This window comes from Somniosus microcephalus, chromosome 12 (assembly GCF_052327205.1).
Source record: "Somniosus microcephalus isolate GS21.2 chromosome 12, FLI_Smic_1.0, whole genome shotgun sequence".
NCBI classification, from domain to species: Eukaryota; Metazoa; Chordata; class Chondrichthyes; order Squaliformes; family Somniosidae; genus Somniosus; species Somniosus microcephalus.
Genome location: NC_140998.1, coordinates 170,758,659 through 170,782,612, shown reverse-complemented (window position 1 = coordinate 170,782,612; position 23,954 = coordinate 170,758,659). Strand labels below are relative to the sequence as shown.

General features: G+C 44.5%; 1 protein-coding gene across 1 annotated transcript in view; it reads right to left on the bottom strand.

The window, feature by feature from the left end:
* The window catches only part of sptbn5 (spectrin, beta, non-erythrocytic 5), a 781,023-nt gene that overhangs the window by 253,380 nt on the left and 503,689 nt on the right, over positions 1–23,954 (bottom strand). The window contains 3 exon segments of the mRNA XM_086003837.1: positions 11,568–11,672; positions 14,872–15,048; positions 22,967–23,156. Coding sequence (XP_085859963.1) covers positions 11,568–11,672; positions 14,872–15,048; positions 22,967–23,156 — 472 coding nt within the window.

Genomic DNA, 23,954 nt, shown 5'->3' with positions numbered 1-23,954 from the left:
AATCCCACCCGATAGACTAAAAGATCCCTCTGAAATTACACAATCCCATCCGATACACTGAAAGATCAGACTGCAATTACACAATCCCATCAGACACACTGAAAGAACAGACTGAAATTACACAATCCCATCCGATACACTGAGAGATCAGTCTGAAATTATAAAATCCCATCCGATACACTGAAGGATCAGTCTGAAATTACACAATCCCATCAGATACACTGAAAGAACAGTCTGAAATTACACAAATCCATCCGATACACTGAAAGATCAGTCTGAAATTACACAATCCCATCCGATACACTGAAAGAAGTCTGAAATTACATAATCCCATCTGATACACAGAAAGATCAGTCTGAAATTACACAATCCCATCCGATACACTGAAAGATCAGTCTGAAATTACACAATCCCATCCGATACACTGAAAGAATAGCCTGAAATTACACAATCCCATCAGATACACTGAAAGATCAGTCTGAAATTACACAATCCCATCCGATACACTGAAAGAATAGCCTGAAATTACACAATCCCATCAGATACACTGAAAGATCAGTCTGAAATAACACAATCCCATCCGATACACTGAAAGAATGCTGAAATTACACAATCCCATCAGATACACTGAAAGAATAGTCGGAAATTACACAATCCCATCAGATACACTGAAAGATCAGACTGAAATTACACAATCCCATCAGATACATTGAAAGATCCGTCTGAAATTACACAATCCCATCCGATACACTGAAAGATCAGACTGAAATTACACAATCCCAACAGATACACTGAAAGATCAGACTGAAATTACACAATCCCAACAGATACACTGAAAGATCAGTCTGAAATTACACAATCCCATCCGATACACTGAAAGAAGTCTGAAATTACACAATCCCATCCGATACACTGAAAGAAGTCTGAAATTACACAATCCCATCAGATACACTGAAAGAAGTCTGAAATTACATAATCCCATCTGATACACAGAAAGAAGTCTGAAATTACAGAATCCCCTCCGATACACTGAAAGATCAGTCTGAGATTACACAAACCCATCCGATACACTGAAAGAACAGTCTAAAATTACACAATCCCATCCGATACACTGAAAGATCAGTCTGAAATTACACAATCTCACCAGACACACTGAAAGAACAGACTGAAATTACATAATCCCATCCGATACACTGAAAGATCAGTCTGAAATTACACAATCCCATCCGATACACTGAAAGAGCAGTCTGAAATTACACAATCCCATCAGATACACTGAAAGAACAGTCTGAAATTACACAATCCCTTCCGATACACTGAAAGATCCATCTGAAATTACGCAATTCCATCAGATGCACTGAAAGAAGTCTGAAATTACACAATCCCAACCGATACACTGAAAGAAGTCTGAAATTACATAATCTCAACAGATACTCTGAAAGAAGTCTGAAATTACATAATCCCATCTGATACACTGAAAGAAGTCTGAAATTACACAATCCCATCCGATACACAGAAAGATCCGTCTGAAATTACACAATCCCACCCGATAGACTAAAAGATCCCTCTGAAATTACACAATCCCATCCGATACACTGAAAGATCAGACTGAAATTACACAATCCTATCAGACACACTGAAAGAACAGACTGAAATTATACAATCCCATCCGATACACAGACATCAGTCTGAAATTACACAATCCCATCCAATACACTGAAAGAACAGTCTGAAATTACACAATCCCATCCGATACACTGAAAGATCACTCTGAAATTACACAATCTCATTATGACACACTGAAAGAACAGACTGAAATTGCACAACCCCATCCGATACACTGAGAGATCAGTCTGAAATTACACAATCCCATCCGATACACTGAAAGAAGTCTGAAATTACACAATCTCAACAGATACTCTGAAAGAAGTCTGAAATTACATAATCCCATCTGATACACTGAAAGAAGTCTGAAATTACACAATCCCATCCGATACACTGAAAGAACTGACTGAAATTAGACAATCCCATCCGATACACTGAAAGATGCGTCTGAAATTACACAATTCCATCAGACACACTGAAAGATCCATCTGACATTACACAATCCCATCAGATACACTGAAAGATCCTTCTGAAATTACACAATCCCACCCGATACACTAAAAGATCCCTCTGAAATTATACAATCCCATCCGATACACTGAGAGATCAGTCTGAAATTACACAATCCCATCCGATACACAAAAAGAAGTCTGAAATTACACAATCTCAACAGATACTCTGAAAGAAGTCTGAAATTACATAATCCCATCTGGTACACTGAAAGAAGTCTGAAATTACAGAATCCCATCCGATACACTGAAAGATCAGTCTGAAATTACACAATCCCATCCGATACACTGAAAGATCAGTCTGAAATTACACAATCCCATCAGATACACTGAAAGAACAGTCTGAAATTACCCAAATCCATCCGATACACTGAAAGATCCGTCTGAAATTACACAATCCCATCCGATAAACTGAAAGATCAGACTGAAATTACACAATCCCATCAGATACACTGAAAGATCAGTCTGAAATTACACAATCCCATCCGATACACTGAAAGATCAGTCTGAGATTACAGAATCCCATCCGATACACTGAAAGATCAGTCTGAAATTATAAAATCCCATCCGATACACTGAAAGATCAGTCTGAAATTACACAATCCCATCCGATACACTGAAGGATCAGTCTGAAATTACACAATCCCATCAGATACACTGAAAGAATAGTCTGAAATTACACAATCCCATCAGATACACTGAAAGATCAGACTGAAATTACACAATCCCATCAGATACACTGAAAGATCTGTCTGAAATTACACAATCCCATCCGATACACTGAAAGATCAGACTGAAATTACACAATCCCAACAGATACACTGAAAGATCAGACTGAAATTACACAATCCCATCAGATACACTGAACGATCCGTCTGAAATTACACAATCGCATCCGATACACTGAAAGATCAGACTGAAATTACACAATCCCAACAGATACACTGAAAGATCAGGCCGAAATTACACAATCCCATCAGATACACTGAAAGAACAGTCTGAAATTACACAATCTCACCAGACAGACTGAAATTACACAATCCCATCCGATACACTGAGAGATCAGTCTGAAATTACACAATCCCATCCGATACACTGAAAGAAGTCTGAAATTACACAATCCCATCCGATACACTGAAAGAAGTCTGAAATTACACAATCCCATCAGATACACTGAAAGAAGTCTGAAATTACATAATCCCATCTGATACGCTGAAAGAAGTCTGAAATTACAGAATCCCCTCCGATACACTGAAAGATCAGTCTGAAATTACACAAACCCATCCGATACACTCAAAGAACAGTCTAAAATTACACAATCCCATCCGACACACTGAAAGATCAGTCTGAAATTACACAATCTCACCAGACACACTGAAAGAACAGACTGAAATTACATAATCCCATCCGATACACTGAAAGATCAGTCTGAAATTACACAATCCCATCCGATACACTGAAAGAACAGTCTGAAATTACACAATCCCATCCGATACACTGAAAGATCCGTCTGAAATTACGCAATTCCATCAGATACACTGAAAGATCAGACTGAAATTACACAATCCCAACAGATACACTGAAAGATCAGTCTGAAATTACATAATCTCATCAGACACACTGAAAGAACAGACTGAAATTACACAATCCCATCCGATACACTGAAAGATGCGTCTGAAATTGCACAATTCCATCAGATACACTGAAAGATCCGTCTGAAATTACACAATTCCATCAGATACACTGAAAGATCCGTCTGAAATTACACAATCCCACCCGATAGACTAAAAGATCCCTCTGAAATTACACAATCCCATCCGATACACTGAAAGATCAGACTGCAATTACACAATCCCATCAGACACACTGAAAGAACAGACTGAAATTACACAGTCCCATCCGATACACTGAGAGATCAGTCTGAAATTACACAAACCCATCCGATACACTGAAAGAAGTCTGAAATTACACAATCTCAACAGATACTCTGAAAGAAGTCTGAAATTACATAATCCCATCTAATACACTGAAAGAAGTCTGAAATTACACAATCTCATCCGATACACTGAAAGATCCGTCTGAAATTACACAATCCCACCCGATAGACTAAAAGATCCCTCTGAAATTACACAATCCCATCCGATACACTGAAAGATCAGACTGAAATTACACAATCCCATCCGATACACTGAAAGAACAGTCTGAAATTACACAATCCCATCCGATACACTGAAAGATCACTCTGAAATTACACAATCTCATTATGACACACTGAAAGAACAGACTGAAATTGCACAACCCCATCCGATACACTGAGAGATCAGTCTGAAATTACACAATCCCATCCGATACACTGAAAGAAGTCTGAAATTACACAATCTCAACAGATACTCTGAAAGAAGTCTGAAATTACATAATCCCATCTGATACACTGAAAGAAGTCTGAAATTACACAATCCCATCCGATACACTGAAAGAACTGACTGAAATTAGACAATCCCATCCGATACACTGAAAGATGCGTCTGAAATTACACAATTCCATCAGACACACTGAAAGATCCATCTGACATTACACAATCCCATCAGATACACTGAAAGATCCTTCTGAAATTACACAATCCCACCCGATACACTAAAAGATCCCTCTGAAATTATACAATCCCATCCGATACACTGAGAGATCAGTCTGAAATTACACAATCCCATCCGATACACAAAAAGAAGTCTGAAATTACACAATCTCAACAGATACTCTGAAAGAAGTCTGAAATTACATAATCCCATCTGGTACACTGAAAGAAGTCTGAAATTACAGAATCCCATCCGATACACTGAAAGATCAGTCTGAAATTACACAATCCCATCCGATACACTGAAAGATCAGTCTGAAATTACACAATCCCATCAGATACACTGAAAGAACAGTCTGAAATTACCCAAATCCATCCGATACACTGAAAGATCCGTCTGAAATTACACAATCCCATCCGATAAACTGAAAGATCAGACTGAAATTACACAATCCCATCAGATACACTGAAAGATCAGTCTGAAATTACACAATCCCATCCGATACACTGAAAGATCAGTCTGAGATTACAGAATCCCATCCGATACACTGAAAGATCAGTCTGAAATTATAAAATCCCATCCGATACACTGAAAGATCAGTCTGAAATTACACAATCCCATCCGATACACTGAAGGATCAGTCTGAAATTACACAATCCCATCAGATACACTGAAAGAATAGTCTGAAATTACACAATCCCATCAGATACACTGAAAGATCAGACTGAAATTACACAATCCCATCAGATACACTGAAAGATCTGTCTGAAATTACACAATCCCATCCGATACACTGAAAGATCAGACTGAAATTACACAATCCCAACAGATACACTGAAAGATCAGAATGAAATTACACAATCCCATCAGATACACTGAACGATCCGTCTGAAATTACACAATCGCATCCGATACACTGAAAGATCAGACTGAAATTACACAATCCCAACAGATACACTGAAAGATCAGGCCGAAATTACACAATCCCATCAGATACACTGAAAGAACAGTCTGAAATTACACAATCTCACCAGACAGACTGAAATTACACAATCCCATCCGATACACTGAGAGATCAGTCTGAAATTACACAATCCCATCCGATACACTGAAAGAAGTCTGAAATTACACAATCCCATCCGATACACTGAAAGAAGTCTGAAATTACACAATCCCATCAGATACACTGAAAGAAGTCTGAAATTACATAATCCCATCTGATACGCTGAAAGAAGTCTGAAATTACAGAATCCCCTCCGATACACTGAAAGATCAGTCTGAAATTACACAAACCCATCCGATACACTCAAAGAACAGTCTAAAATTACACAATCCCATCCGACACACTGAAAGATCAGTCTGAAATTACACAATCTCACCAGACACACTGAAAGAACAGACTGAAATTACATAATCCCATCCGATACACTGAAAGATCAGTCTGAAATTACACAATCCCATCCGATACACTGAAAGAACAGTCTGAAATTACACAATCCCATCCGATACACTGAAAGATCCGTCTGAAATTACGCAATTCCATCAGATACACTGAAAGATCTGTCTGAAATTACACAATCCCATCCAATACACTGAAAGATCAGACTGAAATTACACAATCCCAACAGATACACTGAAAGATCAGTCTGAAATTACATAATCTCATCAGACACACTGAAAGAACAGACTGAAATTACACAATCCCATCCGATACACTGAAAGATGCGTCTGAAATTGCACAATTCCATCAGATACACTGAAAGATCCGTCTGAAATTACACAATTCCATCAGATACACTGAAAGATCCGTCTGAAATTACACAATCCCACCCGATAGACTAAAAGATCCCTCTGAAATTACACAATCCCATCCGATACACTGAAAGATCAGACTGCAATTACACAATCCCATCAGACACACTGAAAGAACAGACTGAAATTACACAGTCCCATCCGATACACTGAAAGAAGTCTGAAATTACACAATCTCAACAGATACTCTGAAAGAAGTCTGAAATTACATAATCCCATCTAATACACTGAAAGAAGTCTGAAATTACACAATCTCATCCGATACACTGAAAGATCCGTCTGAAATTACACAATCCCACCCGATAGACTAAAAGATCCCTCTGAAATTACACAATCCCATCCGATACACTGAAAGATCAGACTGAAATTACACAATCCCATCCGATACACTGAAAGAACAGTCTGAAATTACACAATCCCATCCGATACACTGAAAGATCACTCTGAAATTACACAATCTCATTATGACACACTGAAAGAACAGACTGAAATTGCACAACCCCATCCGATACACTGAGAGATCAGTCTGAAATTACACAATCCCATCCGATACACTGAAAGAAGTCTGAAATTACACAATCTCAACAGATACTCTGAAAGAAGTCTGAAATTACATAATCCCATCTGATACACTGAAAGAAGTCTGAAATTACACAATCCCATCCGATACACTGAAAGATCAGTCTGAAATTACACAATCTCATCAGACACACTGAAAGAACTGACTGAAATTAGACAATCCCATCCGATACACTGAAAGATGCGTCTGAAATTACACAATCCCATCCGATACACTGAAAGATCCTTCTGAAATTACACAATCCCATCAGAGACACTGAAAGAATAGTCTGAAATTACACAATCCCATCAGATACACTGAAAGATCAGACTGAAATTACACAATCCCATCAGATACACTGAAAGATCTGTCTGAAATTACACAATCCCATCCGATACACTGAAAGATCAGACTGAAATTACACAATCCCAACAGATACACTGAAAGATCAGACTGAAATTACACAATCCCATCAGATACACTGAACGATCCGTCTGAAATTACACAATCCCATCCGATACACTGAAAGATCAGACTGAAATTACACAATCCCAACAGATACACTGAAAGATCAGGCTGAAATTACACAATCCCATCAGATACACTGAAAGAACAGTCTGAAATTACACAATCTCACCAGACAGACTGAAATTACACAATCCCATCCGATACACTGAAAGAAGTCTGAAATTACACAATCCCATCCGATACACTGAAAGAAGTCTGAAATTACACAATCCCATCAGATACACTGAAAGAAGTCTGAAATTACATAATCCCATCTGATACACTGAAAGAAGTCTGAAATTACAGAATCCCCTCCGATACACTGAAAGATCAGTCTGAAATTACACAAACCCATCCGATACACTGAAAGAACAGTCTAAAATTACACAATCCCATCCGATACACTGAAAGATGCGTCTGAAATTACACCATTCCATCAGACACACTGAAAGATCCATCTGAAATTACACAATCCCATCAGATACACTGAAAGATCCTTCTGAAATTACACAATCCCACCCGATACACTAAAAGATCCCTCTGAAATTACACAATCCCATCCGATACACTGAAAGATCAGACTGAAATTGCACAATCCCATCAGATACACTGAAAGAACAGTCTGAAATTACACAATCTCATCAGACACACTGAAAGAACAGACTGAGATTATACAATCCCATCCGATACACTGAGAGATCAGTCTGAAATTACACAATCCCATCCGATACACTGAAAGAAGTCTGAAATTACACAATCCCATCAGATACAGTGAACGAAGTCTGAAATTACACAATGCCATCTGATACACTGAAAGAAGACTGAAATTACACAATCCCATCTGATACACTGAAAGAACAGTCTAAAATTACACAATCCCATCAGATACACTGAAAGAAGTCTGAAATTACACAATCCCATCCGATTCACTGAAAGATCAGTCTGAAATTACACAATCCCATCCGATACACTGAAAGAACAATCTGAAATTACACAATCCCATCAGATACACTGAAAGATCAGTCTGAAATTACAGAATCCCATCCGATACACTGAAAGATCAGACTGAAATTACACAATCCCAACAGATACACTGAAAGATCAGACTGAAATTACACAATCCCATCAGATACACTGAACGATCCGTCTGAAATTACACAATCCCATCCGATACACTGAAAGATCAGACTGAAATTACACAATCCCAACAGATACACTGAAAGATCAGGCTGAAATTACACAATCCCATCAGATACACTGAAAGAACAGTCTGAAATTACACAATCTCACCAGACAGACTGAAATTACACAATCCCATCCGATACACTGAAAGAAGTCTGAAATTACACAATCCCATCCGATACACTGAAAGAAGTCTGAAATTACACAATCCCATCAGATACACTGAAAGAAGTCTGAAATTACATAATCCCATCTGATACACTGAAAGATGTCTGAAATTACAGAATCCCCTCCGATACACTTAAAGATCAGTCTGAAATTACACAAACCCATCCGATACACTGAAAGAACAGTCTAAAATTACACAATCCCATCCGATACACTGAAAGATGCGTCTGAAATTACACCATTCCATCAGACACACTGAAAGATCCATCTGAAATTACACAATCCCATCAGATACACTGAAAGATCCTTCTGAAATTACACAATCCCACCCGATACACTAAAAGATCCCTCTGAAATTACACAATCCCATCCGATACACTGAAAGATCAGACTGAAATTGCACAATCCCATCAGATACACTGAAAGAACAGTCTGAAATTACACAATCTCATCAGACACACTGAAAGAACAGACTGAGATTATACAATCCCATCCGATACACTGAGAGATCAGTCTGAAATTACACAATCCCATCCGATACACTGAAAGAAGTCTGAAATTACACAATCCCATCAGATACAGTGAACGAAATCTGAAATTACACAATCCCATCTGATACACTGAAAGAAGACTGAAATTACACAATCCCATCTGATACACTGAAAGAACAGTCTAAAATTACACAATCCCATCCGATACACTGAAAGATCAGTCTGAAATTACACAATCTCATCAGACACACTGAAAGAACAGACTGAAATTACACAATCCCATCCGATACACTGAAAGATCAGCCTGAAATGACAGAACCCCATCCTATACAGTGAAAGATCAGTCTGAAATTACACAATCCCATCAGATACACTGAAAGAAGTCTGAAATTACACAATCCCATCCGATTCACTAAAAGATCAGTCTGAAATTACACAATCCCATCCGATACACTGAAAGATCAGTCTGAAATTACAGAATCCCATCCGATACACTGAAAGATCAGTCTGAAATTACACAATTCCATCTGATACACTGAAAGATCAGTCTGAAATTACACAATCCCATCAGATACACTGAAAGAACAGTCTGAAATTACACAAATCCATCCGATGCACTGAAAGATCAGTCTGAAATTACACAATCCCATCCGATACACTGAAAGAAGTCTGAAATTACATAATCCCATCTGATATACTGAAAGAAGTCTGAAATTACACAATCCCATCCGATTCACTGAAAGATCAGTCTGAAATTACACAATCCCATCCGATACACTGAGAGATCAGTCTGAAATTCCACAATCCCAACAGATACACTGAATGAAGTCTGAAATTACACAATCCCATCCGATTCACTGAAAGATGAGTCTGAAATTACACAATCCCATCCGATACACTGAAAGAACAGTCTGAAATTACACGATCCCATCAGATACACTGAAAGATCAGTCTGAAATTACAGAATCCCATCCGATACACTGAAAGATCAGTCTGAAATTACACAATCCCATCCGATACACTGAAAGATCAGTCTGAAATTATGCAATCCCATCCGATACACCGAAAGAAGTCTGAAATTACATAATCCCATCTGATACACTGAAAGATCAGTCTGAAATTACACAATCCCATCCGATACACTGAAAGATCAGTCTGAGATTACAGAATCCCATCCGATACACTGAAAGATCAGTCTGAAATTACACAATCCCATCCGATACACTGAAAGATCAGTCTGAAATTACACAATCGCATCCGATACACTGAAAGATCAGTCTGAAATTACACAATCCCATCCGATACACTGAAAGATCAGTCTGAAATTACACAATCCCATCCGATACACTGAAAGATCAGACTGAAATTACACAATTCCATCAGATACACTGAAAGATCAGTCTCAAATTACACAATCCCATCCGATACACTGAAAGATCAGACTGAAATTACACCATCCCATCAGATACACTGAAAGATCAGTCTGAAATTACACAATCCCATCCGATACACTGAAAGATCAGTCTGAAATTATACAATCCCATCCGATACACTGAAGGATCAGTCTGAAATTACACAATCCCATCAGATACACTGAAAGAACAGTCTGAAATTACACAAATCCATCCGATACACTGAAAGATCAGTCTGAAATTACACAATCCCATCCGATACACTGAAAGAAGTCTGAAATTACATAATCCCATCTGATGCACTGAAAGATCAGTCTGAAATTACACAATCCCATCCGATACACTGAAAGATCCGTCTGAAATTGCACAATTCCATCAGATACACTGAAAGATCCGTCAGAAATTACACGATCCCATGCGATACACTGAAAGATCAGTCTGAAATTACACAATCCCATCCGATACATTGAAAGATCAGACTGAAATTACACAATTCCATCAGATACACTGAAAGATCAGTCTGAAATTACAGAATCCCATCCAATACACTGAAAGATCAGACTGAAATTACACAATCCCATCAGATACACTGAAAGATCTGTCTGAAATTACACAATCCCATCCGATACACTGAAAGATCAGTCTGAAATTGCACAAAAGCCTATGATTAATAACAGCTCCCTGTAATCATTCTCGCCGTTTTCAAGGTGGGTTGTGGGCCTGATTTGAAGCAATGTTGCATGTCTGACCTTTTTCGCACTTTCCAGTTGGCCAATCTTCTCATCCTGAGCTGCCAGCATCTTCTCAAAGTCTTCGTGCTTCTTTATTAAATCTTCCACTTCATTGACGGAATCCTGGGAGAGAGAAAGTGAAGTAATTGCCATATATAGAAGGCTCACAATACACCCAGAGTGCAGTTAATTGTGAGGTCTGGGGCTGAAGCATTGGCCAAATCCATGAATGGAAGAGGATTCAGGCCAGAATTGTTGAAAACTTCCGCAACTAATAATTAACACCTAAATATCGTGGACGCAGGAATGCAGGGATTAGCCAGAGACTACACACTGCCTGGACTGAAGCAGCAGCAGCTGCAGACCTCCATCAGCTGCAGTATTGGCTCTGGGAGCTGTTGCCTGTTTCACTGCCTTGCTCACTGAGACCTCGCTATAGCTGCATCATCTTTGCACCATGTGCGTCTGTCAAACCACAGCAGGAGGCGGAGAGACAGACAGTGCAGTTATATATTGTCCAGTTCAGCAGGACAATCAACTTTCACCTCTGCAAACTGTGATCCAGAACCAGCCCAGACTCTGTCTGCAATGAACTTGGTGCTCATTGCCAGTTCCTGGAGGGTAGCGTCCACAGTTCAAGAGTGGGCCAAAAACAGTGTCACACGAATAAAGTGAGAACCCTCCTCAGGGGTTAGTGGTAAAGCACAGTGTTCGAATAGTGTAGAGGGAGATTGAGGTGTCAGCATGGCTCAGTTGGTAGCACTCTCACCTCTGTGTCAGAGTTTGTGGGTTCAAGCCCCACACCAGAGACTTGAGCACATAATCCAGTGCTTAACTGAGGGAGTGATGTACTGTTAGATGAGACGTTTTAAGGTAATTGACAAAAGAACCAGAAGCGACATAAGGAAAATATTGGGCGGAAAAGTGGAGATGAAGATCAGCCATGATCTTATTGAAGGGCGGAGCAGGCTCGAAGGGCTGAATGGCCGACTCCTGCTTCTATTTCTTATGTTCTTATGGAATGTTTGATGGGCCAGTGTAGACATAGGAACAGGAATAGGCCATTCATCCCCTCGAGCCTGTTCTGCCATTCAATGGCTGATCTGTATCTTAATTCCATCCACATTCCTTGGCTCCATATCCTTTATACCCTTGTTGAGCAAAACTTTATCAATCTCAGATTTAAAATTATTGATTGAGCTAGCATCTACTACATTTTGTGGGAGAGAGTTCCACACTTCTACCACCCTTTGCGTGAAGAATTGTTTCCTAACTTCTCTCCTGAATGGCCTGCCTCTGATTTTAAGGTTATGTCCCCTGGTCCTAGATTCCCCCACCAGTGGAAAAGTTTCTCGCTATCTACCCTATCAATTCCTTTCAAAATCCTAAAAACCTCACTCAAATCATCCCTTAACCTACTATATTCCAGGGAATACAAGCCTACTTTATGTAATCTCTCCTAATAATCTAACCTTTGGAGACCTGGCAAAATTCTAGTGAATCTGCGGTGCACTCCTTCCAAGGCCAATATGTCCTATCTAAGGTGTAGTGCCCAGAATTGTACCCAGTACTCCAGATGTGTCAAACCAGGGCTTTATGCAGCTGTAGCAAAACATGCTCCGCTTTATATTTTAGGCCTCAAGTTATAAAGGCTAATATGCCATTAACCTTTTTGGTTATTTTAGACCAGAGATAGACGGAGCTTTACTCTGTATCTAACCCGTGCTGTACCTGCCCTGGGAGTGTTTGATGGGACAGTGTAGAGGGAGCTTTACTCTGTATCTAACCCGTGCTGTACCTGCCCTGGGAGTGTTTAATGGGACAGTGTAGAGGGAGCTTTACTCTGTATCTAACCCGTGCTGTACCTGCCCTGAGAGTGTTTGATGGGACAGTGTAGAGGGAGCTTTACTCTGAATCTAACCCGTGCTGTACCTGCCCTGGGAGTGTTTGATGGGACAGTGTAGAGGGAGCTTTACTCTGTATCTAACCTGTGCTGTACCTGCCTCGGGAGTGTTTGATGGAACAGTGTAGAGGGAGCTTTACTCTGTATCCAACCCATGCTGTACCTGCCCCGGGAGTGTTTGATGATGAAACAGGGTAACTGAAAGGGAAGCTGTTCCATTCACCCAGCTCACTGTGCTGCTCTGAGCACCTGGGGATGGGTTGAGGACTGTTACTCCGACATGAACATCGAGGCCATAGAAATGGGTCAGCGCAGAAATTACCCATCTTGCCTTCTGACACATCATACATCCTTGATTGTTCCATCATTTAAGAAGTCCACACCTTCCAATTGCAGTCCCCTCCGCAGCCTGGATGCAACTCCTGAATTCCCTATTGGATTTATTAGTGACTATCTTATATTTAGTGCCCCTAGTTCTGGTCTCCCCACAAGTGGAAATATCCTTTCTGCATCTACATGATCGAACCCCTTCATAATTTTAAAGACCTCCATCAGGTCACCCCTCATCACTTTTTTTCTGGAGAGAAGGAACTCAGCCTGTTCAGTTTTTCCTGATAATTGTAACCTCTCAGTTCTGGTATCATCTTTGCATCGATGGTGTGCTCGAGTTCTGACACTGACCCACTCATCTCAGCTCCACTGGGTTGAAGGAAGATCAGTGATAGAATGGTTACAGCATGGAAGAATGCCATTCAGCCCATCGAGCCCATGCCGACTCTCGGCTAATCCCACTCCCCTGCCCTTTCTCCGTAGCCCTGCAATTTTTTTTCCTTCTGATACTTATCCAATTCCACTTTGAAAGCTGTGATTGAATCTGCCTCCACCACCCTTTCAGGCAGTGCATTCCAGATCTTAACCACTCGCTGTGTAAAAAAGTATTTTCTTACGTCGCCTTTGGTTCTTCTGCCAATCATCTTAAATCTGTGTCCTCTGGTTCTTGACTTTTCTGCCAATGGGAACAGTTTCCCCCTATCTACCCTGTCCAGAGCCCTCATGATTTTGAACACCTCTATCAAATCTCCTCTCAATCTTCTCTGCTCCAAGGAGAACAACCCCAGTTTCTCCAGTCTATCCACATAACTGAAGTCCCTCATGGCTGGAACCATTCTTGAAAATCTTTTCTGCACCCTTTCTAAGGCCTGCGCACCCTCTCTAAGGCCTTCACATCCTTCCTATTGTGTGGTGCCCAGAATTGGACAAAGTACTCCAGTTGGGGCTGAACGGGACTAAGGGTCTGACCTGTTGTCTCAGATAACTGTCTCTCAATTCAAATCCATAAAGTAGCCTGCTTACTGTCTCCTGCCACGATCCAGTGCATCAACAAGAACCAGGATTGATAGGCCCGGAGTTCATTCTTACCCCATAGCTGTGGCTGGTTACATGTCCTTCTTTGGAGCTCAGCCAGGCAGCAATCAGTTCAAGCTCTCTGAGCTGTGCCTGTTTCCACAGCTCCTTCTCGTACAGCTCTTCCTGCTTCTCCCACTTTTTAACCACCTGATCCATCTGCTCGGACAGTTCATTCAACTTCTCATCAACCTGTTGGCAGAAAACACACACAACAGGTTAGGGAGCACAGGGAGTGAGGATCCTCAATGAGGAATGGAGTGAGGATCTTCAGTGGGGAATGGAGTGAGGATCCTCAGTGGGGAATAGAGTGAAGATCCTCAGTGAGGAATGGAGTGAGGATCCTCAGTGAGGAATGGAGTGAGGATCCTCAGTGAGGAATGGAGTGAGGATCCTCAATGAGGATTGGAGTGAGGATCCTCAGTGGGGAATGGAGTGAGGATCCTCAGTGAGGAATGGAGTGAGGATCCTCAGTGAGGAATGGAGTGAGGATCCTCAATGAGGATTGGAGTGAGGATCCTCAGTGGGGAATGGAGTGAGGATCCTCAGTGAGGAATGGAGTGAGGATCCTCAGTGGGGAATGGAGTGAGGATCCTCAGTGAGGAATTGAGTGAGGATCTTCAGTGAGGAATGGAGTGAGGATCCTCAGTGGGGAATGGAGTGAGGGTCCTCAGTGAGGAGTGGAGTGAGGATCCTCAGTGAGGAATGGAGTGAGGATCCTCAGTGGGGAATGGAGTGAGGATCCTCAGTGAGGAATGGAGTGAGAGTCCTCAGTGGGGAATGGAGTGAGGATCCTGAGTGAGGAATGGAGTGAGGATCCTCAGTGAGGAATGGAGTGTGGATCCTCAGTGGGGAATAGAGTGAGGATCCTCAGTGAGGAATGGAGTGAGGATCCTCAGTGAGGAATGGAGTGAGGATCCTCAGTGAGGATTGGAGTGAGGATCCTCAGTGAGGATTGGAGTGAGGATCCTCAGTGAGGAATGGAGTGAGAATCCTCAGTGGGGAATGGAGTGAGGATCCTCAGTGAGGAATGGAGTGAGGATCCTCAGTGAGGAATGGAGTGAGGATCCTCAGTGAGGAATGGAGTGATGATCCTCAGTGGGGACTGGAGTACAGGATCCTCAGTGAGGAATGGAGTGAGGATCCTCAGTGGGGAATGGAGTGAGGATCCTCAGTGAGGAATGGAGTGAGGATCCTCAGCGGGGAATGGAGTGAGGATCCTCAGTGGGGAATGGAGTGAGGACCCTCAGTGAGGAATGGAGTGAGGATCCTCAGTGAAAATTGGAGTGAGGATCCTCTGTGAGGAATGGAGTGAGGATCTTCAGTGGGGAATGGAGTGAGGATCCTCAGTGGGGAATGGAGTGAGGATCCTCAGTGGGGGATGGAGTGAGGATCCTCAGTGGGGAATGGAGTGAGGATCCTTAGTTACGAATGGAGTGAGGATCCACAGTGGGGAATGGAGTGAGGATCCTCAGTGGGGAATGGAGTGAGGATCTTTGTGAGGAATGGAGTGAGGATCCTCAGTGGGAAATGGAGTGAGGATCCTCAGTGGGGAATGGAGTGAGGATTCAAAGTGAGGAATGGAGTGAGGATCCTCAGTGAGGAATGGAGTGAGGATCCTCAGTAAGGAATGGAGTGATGATCCTCAGTGGGGAATGGACTGAGGATCTTCAGTGGGGAATGGAGTGAGGATCCTCAGTGAGGAATGGAGTGAGGATTCTCAGTAAGGAATAGAGTGAGGATCCTCACTGAGGAATGGAGTGAGGATCTTCAGTGAGGAATGGCGTGAGGATCTTCAGTGGGGAATGGAGTGAGGATCCACAGTGAGGAATGGAGTGAGGATCCTCAGTAAGGAATGGAGTGAGGATCTTCAGTGGGGAATGGAGTGAGGATTCAAAGTGAGGAATGGAGTGAGGATCCTCAGTGAGGAATGGAGTGAGGATCTTCAGTGAGGAATGGAGTGAGGGTCCTCAGTGGGGAATGGAGTGAGGATTCAAAGTGGGGAATGCAGTGAGGATCCTCAGTGGGGAATGGAGTGAGAATCCTCAGTGGGGAATGGAGTGAGGATCCTCAGTGGGGAATGGAGTGAGGATCCTCAGTGAGCAATGGAGTGAGGATCCTCAGTGGGGAATGGAGTGAGGATCCTCAGTGAGGAATGGAGTGAGGATCCTCAGTGGGGAATAGAGTGAAGATCCTCAGTGAGGAATGGAGTGAGGATCCTCAGTGAGGAATGGAGTGAGGATCCTCAGTGAGGAATGGAGTGAGGATCCTCAATGAGGATTGGAGTGAGGATCCTCAGTGGGGAATGGAGTGAGGATCCTCAGTGAGGAATGGAGTGAGGATCCTCAGTGAGGAATGGAGTGAGGATCCTCAATGAGGATTGGAGTGAGGATCCTCAGTGGGGAATGGAGTGAGGATCCTCAGTGAGGAATGGAGTGAGAGTCCTCAGTGGGGAATGGAGTGAGGATCCTCAGTGAGGAATGGAGTGAGGATCCTCAATGAGGATTGGAGTGAGGATCCTCAGTGGGGAATGGAGTGAGGATCCTCAGTGAGGAATGGAGTGAGAGTCCTCAGTGGGGAATGGAGTGAGGATCCTCAGTGAGGAATGGAGTGAGGATCCTCAATGAGGATTGGAGTGAGGATCCTCAGTGGGGAATGGAGTGAGGATCCTCAGTGAGGAATGGAGTGAGGATCCTCAGTGGGGAATGGAGTGAGGATCCTCAGTGAGGAATTGAGTGAGGATCTTCAGTGAGGAATGGAGTGAGGATCCTCAGTGGGGAATGGAGTGAGGGTCCTCAGTGAGGAGTGGAGTGAGGATCCTCAGTGAGGAATGGAGTGAGGATCCTCAGTGGGGAATGGAGTGAGGATCCTCAGTGAGGAATGGAGTGAGAGTCCTCAGTGGGGAATGGAGTGAGGATCCTGAGTGAGGAATGGAGTGAGGATCCTCAGTGAGGAATGGAGTGTGGATCCTCAGTGGGGAATAGAGTGAGGATCCTCAGTGAGGAATGGAGTGAGGATCCTCAGTGAGGAATGGAGTGAGGATCCTCAGTGAGGATTGGAGTGAGGATCCTCAGTGAGGATTGGAGTGAGGATCCTCAGTGAGGAATGGAGTGAGAATCCTCAGTGGGGAATGGAGTGAGGATCCTCAGTGAGGAATGGAGTGAGGATCCTCAGTGAGGAATGGAGTGAGGATCCTCAGTGAGGAATGGAGTGATGATCCTCAGTGGGGACTGGAGTACAGGATCCTCAGTGAGGAATGGAGTGAGGATCCTCAGTGGGGAATGGAGTGAGGATCCTCAGTGAGGAATGGAGTGAGGATCCTCAGCGGGGAATGGAGTGAGGATCCTCAGTGGGGAATGGAGTGAGGACCCTCAGTGAGGAATGGAGTGAGGATCCTCAGTGAAAATTGGAGTGAGGATCCTCTGTGAGGAATGGAGTGAGGATCTTCAGTGGGGAATGGAGTGAGGATCCTCAGTGGGGAATGGAGTGAGGATCCTCAGTGGGGGATGGAGTGAGGATCCTCAGTGGGGAATGGAGTGAGGATCCTTAGTTACGAATGGAGTGAGGATCCACAGTGGGGAATGGAGTGAGGATCCTCAGTGGGGAATGGAGTGAGGATCTTTGTGAGGAATGGAGTGAGGATCCTCAGTGGGAAATGGAGTGAGGATCCTCAGTGGGGAATGGAGTGAGGATTCAAAGTGAGGAATGGAGTGAGGATCCTCAGTGAGGAATGGAGTGAGGATCCTCAGTAAGGAATGGAGTGATGATCCTCAGTGGGGAATGGACTGAGGATCTTCAGTGGGGAATGGAGTGAGGATCCTCAGTGAGGAATGGAGTGAGGATTCTCAGTAAGGAATAGAGTGAGGATCCTCACTGAGGAATGGAGTGAGGATCTTCAGTGAGGAATGGCGTGAGGATCTTCAGTGGGGAATGGAGTGAGGATCCACAGTGAGGAATGGAGTGAGGATCCTCAGTAAGGAATGGAGTGAGGATCTTCAGTGGGGAATGGAGTGAGGATTCAAAGTGAGGAATGGAGTGAGGATCCTCAGTGAGGAATGGAGTGAGGATCTTCAGTGAGGAATGGAGTGAGGGTCCTCAGTGGGGAATGGAGTGAGGATTCAAAGTGGGGAATGCAGTGAGGATCCTCAGTGGGGAATGGAGTGAGAATCCTCAGTGGGGAATGGAGTGAGGATCCTCAGTGGGGAATGGAGTGAGGATCCTCAGTGAGCAATGGAGTGAGGATCCTCAGTGGGGAATGGAGTGAGGATCCTCAGTGAGCAATGGAGTGAGGATCCTCAGTGGGGAATGGAGTGAGGATCCTCGGTGAGGAATGGAGTGAGGATCCTCAGTGGGGAATGGAGTGAGAATCCTCAGTGGGGAATGGAGTGAGGATCCTCAGTGGGGAATGGAGTGAGGATCCTCAGTGGGGAATGGAGTGAGGATCCTCAGTGAGGAATGGAGTGAGAATCCTCAGTGCGGAATGGAGTGAGGATCCTCAGTGAGGAATGGAGTGAGGATCTTCAGTCGGGAATGGAGTGATAATCCTCAGTGGGGAATGGAGTACAGGATCCTCAGTGAGGAATGGAGTGAGGATCTTCAGTGAGGAATGGAGTGACGATTCAAAGTGGGGAATGGAGTGAGGATCGTCAGTGAGGAATGGAGCCAGGATCCTCAGTGGGGAATGCAGTGAGGATCCACAGTGGGGAATGGAGTGAGGATCGTCAGTGAGGAATGGAGTGAGGAACCTCTGTGAGGAATGGAGTGAGGATCCTCAGTGGGGAATGGAGTGAAGATCCTCATTGGGGAATCGAGTTAGGATCCTCAGTGAGGAATGGAGTGAGGATCCTCAGTGGGGAATGGAGTGAGGATCCTCTGTGAGCAATGGAGTGAGGATCCTCAGTGGGGAATGGAGTGAGGATCCTCAGTGGGGAATGGAGTGAGGATCCTTAGTTAGGAATGGAGTGAGGATCCACAGTGGGGAATGGAGTGAGGATCCTCAGTGGGGAATGGAGTGAGGATCCTTAGTGAGGAATGGAGTGAGGATCCTCAGTGGGAAATGGAGTGAGCATCCTCAGTGGGGAATGGAGTGAGGATTCAAAGTGAGGAATGGAGTGAGGATCCTCAGTGAGGAATGGAGTGAGGATCCTCAGTAAGGAATGGAGTGAGGATCCTCAGTGGGGAATGGAGTGAGGATCCTCTGTGAGCAATGGAGTGAGGATCCTCAGTGGGGAATGGAGTGAGGATCCTCAGTGGGGAATGGAGTGAGGATCCTTAGTTAGGAATGGAGTGAGGATCCACAGTGGGGAATGGAGTGAGGATCCTCAGTGGGGAATGGAGTGAGGATCCTTAGTGAGGAATGGAGTGAGGATCCTCAGTGGGAAATGGAGTGAGCATCCTCAGTGGGGAATGGAGTGAGGATTCAAAGTGAGGAATGGAGTGAGGATCCTCAGTGAGGAATGGAGTGAGGATCCTCAGTAAGGAATGGAGTGAGGATCCTCAGTGGGGAATGGAGTGAGGATCTTCAGTGGGGAATGGAGTGAGGATCCTCAGTGAGGAATGGAGTGAAGATCCTCAGTGAGGAATGCAGTGAGGATCCTCAGTGAGGAATGGAGTGAGGATCCTCAGTGGGGAATGGAGTGAGGATCCTCAGTGAGGAATGGAGTGAGGATCCCCAGTGGGGAATAGAGTGAGGATTCAAAGTGGGGAATGGAGTGAGGATTCACAGTGGGGAATGGAGTGAGGATTCTCAGTGAGGAATGGAGTGCGGATCCTCAGTGGGGAATGGAGTGAGGATCCTCAGTGGGGAATGGAGTGAGGATCCTCAGTGAGGAATGGAGTGAGGATCCTCAGTGAGGAATGGAGTGAGGATTCTCAGTGAGGAATGGAGTGAGGATATTCAGTGGGGAATGGAGTGAGGATCCTCATTGAGGAATGGAGCAAGAATCCTCAGTGGGGAATGGAGTGAGGATCTTCAGTGAGGAATGGAGTGAGGATCCTCAGTGGGGAATGGAGTGAGGATCCTCAGTGAGGAATGGAATGAGGATCCTCAGTGGGGAATGGAGTGAGGATCCTCAGTGGGGAATAGAGTGAGGATCCTCAGTGGGGAATGGAGTGAGGATCCTCAGTGAGGAATGGAGTGAGAATCCTCAGTGCGGAATGGAGTGAGGATCCTCAGTGAGGAATGGAGTGAGGATCCTCAGTGAGGAATGGAGTGAGGATCCTCAGTGAGGAATGGAGTGAGGATCCTCAGTGAGGAATGGAGTGAGGATCCTCAGTGGGGAATGGAGTGAGGATCCTCAGTGGGGAATAGAGTGAGGATCCTCAGTGGGGAATGGAGTGAGGATCCTCAGTGAGGAATGGAGTGAGGATCCTCAGTGAGGAATGGAGTGAGGATCCTCAGTGAGGAATGGAGTGAGGATCCTCAGTGGGGAATGGAGTGAGGATCCTCAGTGAGGAATGGAGTGAGGATCCTCAGTGAGGAATGGAGTGAGGATCCTCAGTGAGGAATGGAGTGAGGATCCTCAGTGAGGAATGGAGCAAGAATCCTCAGTGGGGAATGGAGTGAGGATCCTCATTGAGGAATGGAGCAAGAATCCTCAGTGGGGAATGGAGTGAGGATCTTCAGTGAGGAATGGAGTGAGGATCCTCAGTGGGGAATGGAGTGAGGATCCTCAGTGAGGAATGGAGTGAGGATCCTCAGTGGGGAATGGAGTGAGGATCCTCAGTGGGGAATGGAGTGAGGATCCTCAGTGAGGAATGGAGTGAGGATCCTCAGTGAGGAATGGAGTGAGGATCCTCAGTGAGGAATGGAGTGAGGATCCTCAGTGAGGAATGAAGTGAGGATCCTCAGTGGAGAATGGAGTGAGGATCCTCAGTGGGGAATGGAGTGAGGATCTTCAGTGAGGAATGGAGTGAGGATCCTCAGTGAGGAATGGAGTGAGGATCCTCAGTGAGGAATGGAGTGAGGATCTTCAGTGTGGAATGGAGTGAGGATTCAAAGTGAGGAATGGAGTGAGGATCCTCAGTGAGGAATGGAGTGAGGATCTTCAGTGTGGAATGGAGTGAGGATTCAAAGTGAGGAATGGAGTGAGGATCCTCAGTGAGGAATGGAGTGAGGATCCTCAGTGAGGAATGGAGTGAGGATCCTCAGTAAGGAATGGAGTGAGGATCCTCAGTGGGGAATGGAATGAGGATCTTCAGTGGGGAATGGAGTGAGGATCCTCAGTGAGGAATGGAGTGAGGATCCTCAGTGAGGAATGGAGTGAGGATCCTCAATTAGGAATGGAGTGAGGATCCTCAGTGGGGAATGGAGTGAGGATCCTCAGTGGGGAATGGAGTGAGGATCCTCAGTGAGGAATGGAGTGAGGATCCTCAGTGAAGAATGGAGTGAGGATCCTCAGTGAGGAATGGAGTGAGGATCCCCAGTGGGGAATGGAGTGAGGATTCAAAGTGGGGAATGGAGTGAGGATCCTCAGTGGAGAATGGAGTGAGGATCCTCAGTAAGGAATGGAGTGAGGATCCTCAGTGAATAAAGGAGTGAGGATCCTCAGTGGGGAATGGAGTGAGGATCCTCAGTGGGGAATGGAGTGAGTATCCCCAGTGAGGAATGGATTGAGGATCCTCAGTGGGGAGTGGAGTGAGGATCCTAAGTGAGGAATGGAGTGAGGATCGTCAGTGAGGAATGGAGTGAGGATCTTCAGTGGTTAATGGAGTGAGGATCCACAGTGGGGAATGGAGTGAGGAATCACAGTGGGGAATGGAGTGAGGATCCTCAGTGGGGAATGGAGTGAGCATCCTCAGTGAGGAATGGAGTGAGTATCCTCAGTGAGGAATGGAGTGAGGATCTTCAGTGGGGAATGGAGTGAGGATCCTCAGTGAGGAATGGAGTGAGGATCCTCAGTGGGGAATGGAGTGAGGATCCTCAGTGAGGAATGGAGTGAGGATCCACAGTGAGGAATGGAGTGAGGATCCTCAGTGGGGAATGGAGTGAGGATCCCCAGTGAGGGATGGAGTGAGGATCCTCAGTGAGAAATGGAGTGAGGATCTTCACTGAGGAATGGAGTGAGGATCTTCAGTGGGGAATGGAGTGAGGATCCTCAGGTCTCTTTACCTCTTTTGACATGATGTGTCTGTTCTCTCTCAGCTCGATTCCCGCTATTCTCAGCTCTTCGTATTTGGCTCTTTGCTTGTCAATTTCTCGCTTGTATTCGTTGTGACGTTTGCAGAGCTGGTCAACTCCCAGGACGCCCATGGCCTGTTCCTCTGAGTCCAGCAGTGTGTCCATCTCATTCACCCAGGCCCTGTGTAAAGGAACAAGCAGGAATAGGTTGCGTCTATTTGCCACAACAGATTTCTCGTTGGTCTCCTTGGAGGACAAGACACACCCAACAGTTTATCTGGAATGTGTAATTAGATCCTGCCTGCCTAACTAATCAAGTAATTTGTAATTTGAACCATTCATTCTGACTGCCAGGTGCCAGTCAGAGTTGACGGAGAACAGACCGGGTGCACTCTCGCAGGTTAGGACCTTCTCCCCCCAACACGTTTCTAACCTCCCCTCACCCCCAAGGTTCTGACCTGTTCATTCCCCAACAGGTTCCTGACCTTCTCCCCCTGCCCATGTTCTTGACCTTCCCCACCATCTCCCAGGTTCCTGACCATCCTCCCCACCCCTCCCACTCCATAGATGGGCTGTGGTGTGTGGGTCACAGATTGTTAACAGGTTAATTGGATATGAAGTCAATAGTGAGTATCATGACCTCCGGATTTTGTCCAGTCCAATGATGTCACTTGCCACACATGCACCGACCAGGGAGGAGAGGGGAGAACGCGATGCAGGCGTAAAAGGGGGGGGGAGCATTAGGGTTGGAAGAACGTGGTCCGTCTTCCCATCTGGATCATGTTCTCACTCTGACCACCCCATTAGTCCTGTATCACGTTCTTCCCCAACACCACTGTTATCTCCATGCTCTTTACCACCCCCGCCCCGCCCAAAGTACCTGACCTCCTCTCTCCCCTTTGAGCTCATCTCCCCATCCCCTGATCCTTTCTGATCTCACTCTCCCCCCTCTGATCTCCTCCCTCCAATGTCTTCGCTT